This window comes from Gekko japonicus, unplaced genomic scaffold (assembly GCF_001447785.1).
Source record: "Gekko japonicus isolate JY-2015 unplaced genomic scaffold, Gekko_japonicus_V1.1 scaffold15, whole genome shotgun sequence".
NCBI classification, from domain to species: Eukaryota; Metazoa; Chordata; class Lepidosauria; order Squamata; family Gekkonidae; genus Gekko; species Gekko japonicus.
In genome coordinates, this window is record NW_015165830.1 from 2,535,303 (window position 1) to 2,539,201 (window position 3,899).

The following is a 3,899-nucleotide window of genomic DNA, read 5'->3' on the forward strand; positions in this document are numbered from 1 at the left end:
TCCTGGAGTTTTGGCCCTGCTGGTGGACCTCCTGAGGGCACCTGGGTCTTGTCCAGTGTTTCCTCTAAGTACAAGGTCGTTAACAGTTTTTTAGCCTCCGGCTCATACATTTTTGTCTTAATTCAGGAAAGATGCCTCCAGAGCAAACTAATTTATGCAGTAGCCAAATTGCTCACTCATAGCTTTAATGCCAGTCGCTTACAAAGGAGCATCCCGGGATGCTCCTTTGGGGGAGAGCCTGGAAAGGAACATCACAGGAAGAGGTGGGGTTTTGGTGCAGTGTGCTGGAAGTGACATCATCGGAACGGGAAGTGACATCACTTGCCATTTGACCTGGAAGTGACATCACAGGAAGTGACATCACAGGAAGTGACATCACAGGAAGTGACATCACAGGAAGTGACATCACAGGAAGTGACATCACAGGAAGTGACATCACAGGAAGTGACATCACAGGAAGTGACATCACAGGAAGTGACATCACAGGAAGTGACATCACAGGAAGTGACATCACAGGAAGTGACATCACAGGAAGTGACATCACAGGAAGTGACATCACAGGAAGTGACATCACAGGAAGTGACATCACAGGAAGTGACATCACAGGAAGTGACATCACAGGAAGTGACATCACAGGAAGTGACATCACAGGAAGTGACATCACAGGAAGTGACATCACAGGAAGTGACATCACAGGAAGTGACATCACAGGAAGTGACATCACAGGAAGTGACATCACAGGAAGTGACATCACAGGAAGTGACATCACAGGAAGTGACATCACAGGAAGTGACATCACAGGAAGTGACATCACAGGAAGTGATTGACCTGGAAGTGACATCACAGGAAGTGACATCACAGGAAGTGACATCACAGGAAGTGACATCACAGGAAGTGACATCACAGGAAGTGACATCACAAAAGTCTCCTGGCTCCACCCCCAAAGTCTCCTGGCTCCACCCCCAAAGTCCTCAGATATTTCCGAATTTGGATTTGGCAACCCTAGCAGTAATGATCATGGGGTACTCTGTGGACTGGTTAGAAGCAGAGAGGCTGTTTTAGATGAAGTCACACTCCACTTGAAAGGTCAGATTCAGATCATGGAGGTGCTGCTCAACCTAGCCTGGCTCTTGGATTCCCAGGTGTTGGCTGTGGCCCAGATTGACAATGACTGGTTCTATAGCTTTTCACTGTCATTCGTACCCTAGTAACTGTTGCAGTGTGCTCTACAAGAGGCTGCTGATGAAGACAGATTGGGAATTATAACTTCTGCAAAATACTGCGGGCAGACTGACATTTAACTCATCAAAACCATAGTATGCCTGTACCCAAAATAACTGCACTATCTACCTGTGCAGCTTTGGACCCAGATCTGTTGTATGTATAATGTCATTGGTGGTGACCTATGAGGCTGGAAGGAAGGAATATCCTGGGAAATGTTAGCTCTGATCAAGGGCCTGTGGTTATTTTTATTTCTTGTTAGTACACTCTGTCCTGAAGACACATGGCTAGATGCTGTAAAGGTGAAAGGAATCACAAATGTTTTCAAAAGACATACGTTAAGACATGAGAACTAAAAACTGGATGCAGCCCCAAACAGAACATCATCTCAAAATGAAAGTTGCAGGGGTTCAAGCCAAGGCTCCCTCTAAGCTGTGGAGTCCTGTGAGCAAAAATTCTACTTGGTGAGCTCCTGGCATTAAAGTTGTGAGCGAGCGATTTGGCTGCTGCATGAATTAGTTTGCTCTGAAGCCCTCCTTCCTGAGCTAAGACAAAGATCTGTGAGCCGGAGGCTAAAAAACCGTGAGCTAGCTCACACTAACTCAGCTTAGAGGGAACACTGGTTCAAGCCCATCCGGAAGCTGCAATCGCTATCCTTCAGCATCATCGGTGTGTAGACCAAGACATTGATTTCCTTTTGCTGTATTCCTCTAACCATCTAGTTCAGGTTGCTGAGACTGCATTTCTTTTGCATACTCCAGGTAGAGCAGGCAGCAACAGGGCTTCTGGCCCTTGGCTTGAAAAAAGGTGACCGACTAGGAATGTGGGGTCCGAACAAGTACGAATGGACCCTAATGCAATTCGCCACAGCTCATGCAGGAATCATCCTGGTAAGTTGTTGTTGTTGTTTTTAATCCAAGGGCTGCCTACAGATGGGGAAGGGAGCCTGGATATGTAAAAAATGACCAGCCCCCAAAGAGGCTGGCCAGTCAGCCTGTTTCAAATGCCCCCTTTTCACCATCCTCTATCTTCCCCATCTACCCCCTCTCCATCCTTGAGCCCCCTCCTCCTCCTCCTCTCATAGCATAGTCCTGAGAAAAGCAGTTCCTTTCACCTGTTGCAGTTCCTCTGCCTGCTAATGAGCTGAGCATGTTTCCTTAGCTTGGTGCCATGTAAAACACTTCATGTGCTCAGGGCTTGTTGGGGCTGCTTATGCTCCTGGTGCTACCCCAGGGGGTGCTGGGTGGGTATGAAGTGAAGTTGTTTTGTTCCCCCCCCCCCGTCTGTAGCCCCTGTGGACTCTTCCTTCATCTCTGCTTTGTGTAGCACAGGTCAGTTTTCTTCCCTCCCTCAATTTCCTTCCTGACTCTTCATGTACCCAGATCAACTGGGTTGCACGGGCTGCTCCCAACCTCCTCCCCAGCTGATGTAGAGGCTGGTCTCCCTTCGTGCTTTCAGCTGGCTCAACCACAAAAAGCACATAGGGAGAAAAGGTACCACACAGTGCTTCCAACCTGCAGTACTCAGCTAATGAAAGGCACAGCCCACTTGTTTCTCTCTGCAGGCTGCTGGATTAGTAGCCCACCCCCAGCAGAGCCTGCAAGTAATAGAATGGGGGCAACTTTACATACTGGTAAATTTTCATGTGAGTTGATGATGACACCCACACCCCTTTGTAAAGCCAAAAAAGTAAAAAAAGATTGCCTTCCTTTTGAGTAATATGGTATTAAAGTGTTTGCATTTTATAAAAAGTAATTGCATTCTTTGTATAGAGAGGAATGATCTGGCTTTTCTTTTCCTCATGAAAAGAAACACAAAAAGTTGCATACTTTCCCACCAGTATGCATTGGTCCAACAAAAGGGAGTCTCCGACCAATTCCACACTGACATTGTTGCCACTCGTTTTTCCCTATTGCTTTGGTTCCAGTTTGGTGTAGTGGTTAAGTGTGCGGACTCTAATCTGGGAGAACCGGGTTTGATTCCCCACTCCTCCACTTGCAGCTGCTGGATGACCTTGGGCAAGCCATAGTTCTATCAGAGCTGTTCTCTCAAGGGCATTTCTGAAAAGAGCTCTCTCAGCCCCACTTACCTCACAGGGTGTCTGTTGTGGGGAGGGGAAGGGAAAGGAGTTTGTAAGCCACTGTGAGACTCCGAATGAAGGGCGGGGTATAAATCCAATCCCTTCTTCTTCTTCTCCCCCCTCCCTTTTTCCACAGGTGCTTTGCTCCCTCTGGGACTACTAGAGAGAGCAAATACTTTTTTGGGGGGGACCCTGAAGCAATAGGGACAAACAAATGACATAAATATCAGCAGGGCTTTTTTGGTAGAAAAAGCCCAGCAGGAACTCATTAGCATAATAGGCCACACCCAACAGCAGAAACTCATTAGCATTTTAGGCCCCCCCCTGACAGCACACCTCATTAGCACATTATGCCACCCCCCCATGCTGTCCCTTGGCTTGCCCGGGCAAGCCGTCCCTTGGACAGGCTGGGGAAGGCATGGGGAGGTATTTAAATGCCTCCCCAATGCTTCCAGCCCCCCCCCGGCCCATCCGTTTCAGATTTGCCAGGGGGGGGTCACTCTCCAGGCCTTCCCTCTGTAGCCACGCATGCAGAGGTTTTGGCTGCAGTAGGTCTGGCCAACTCTGGAGCCAGCTGGAACTCGGTTCCGGTGCATTC

General features: G+C 48.4%; 1 protein-coding gene across 1 annotated transcript in view; it reads left to right on the top strand.

The window, feature by feature from the left end:
* ACSF2 (acyl-CoA synthetase family member 2) overlaps positions 1 to 3,899 on the top strand; it is a 103,539-nt gene that overhangs the window by 30,430 nt on the left and 69,210 nt on the right. Inside the window, exon 3 of the mRNA XM_015410737.1 lies at positions 1,983 to 2,111. Within this exon, the coding sequence (XP_015266223.1) occupies positions 1,983 to 2,111 (129 nt within the window). The remainder of the gene's footprint in view (positions 1 to 1,982; positions 2,112 to 3,899) is intronic.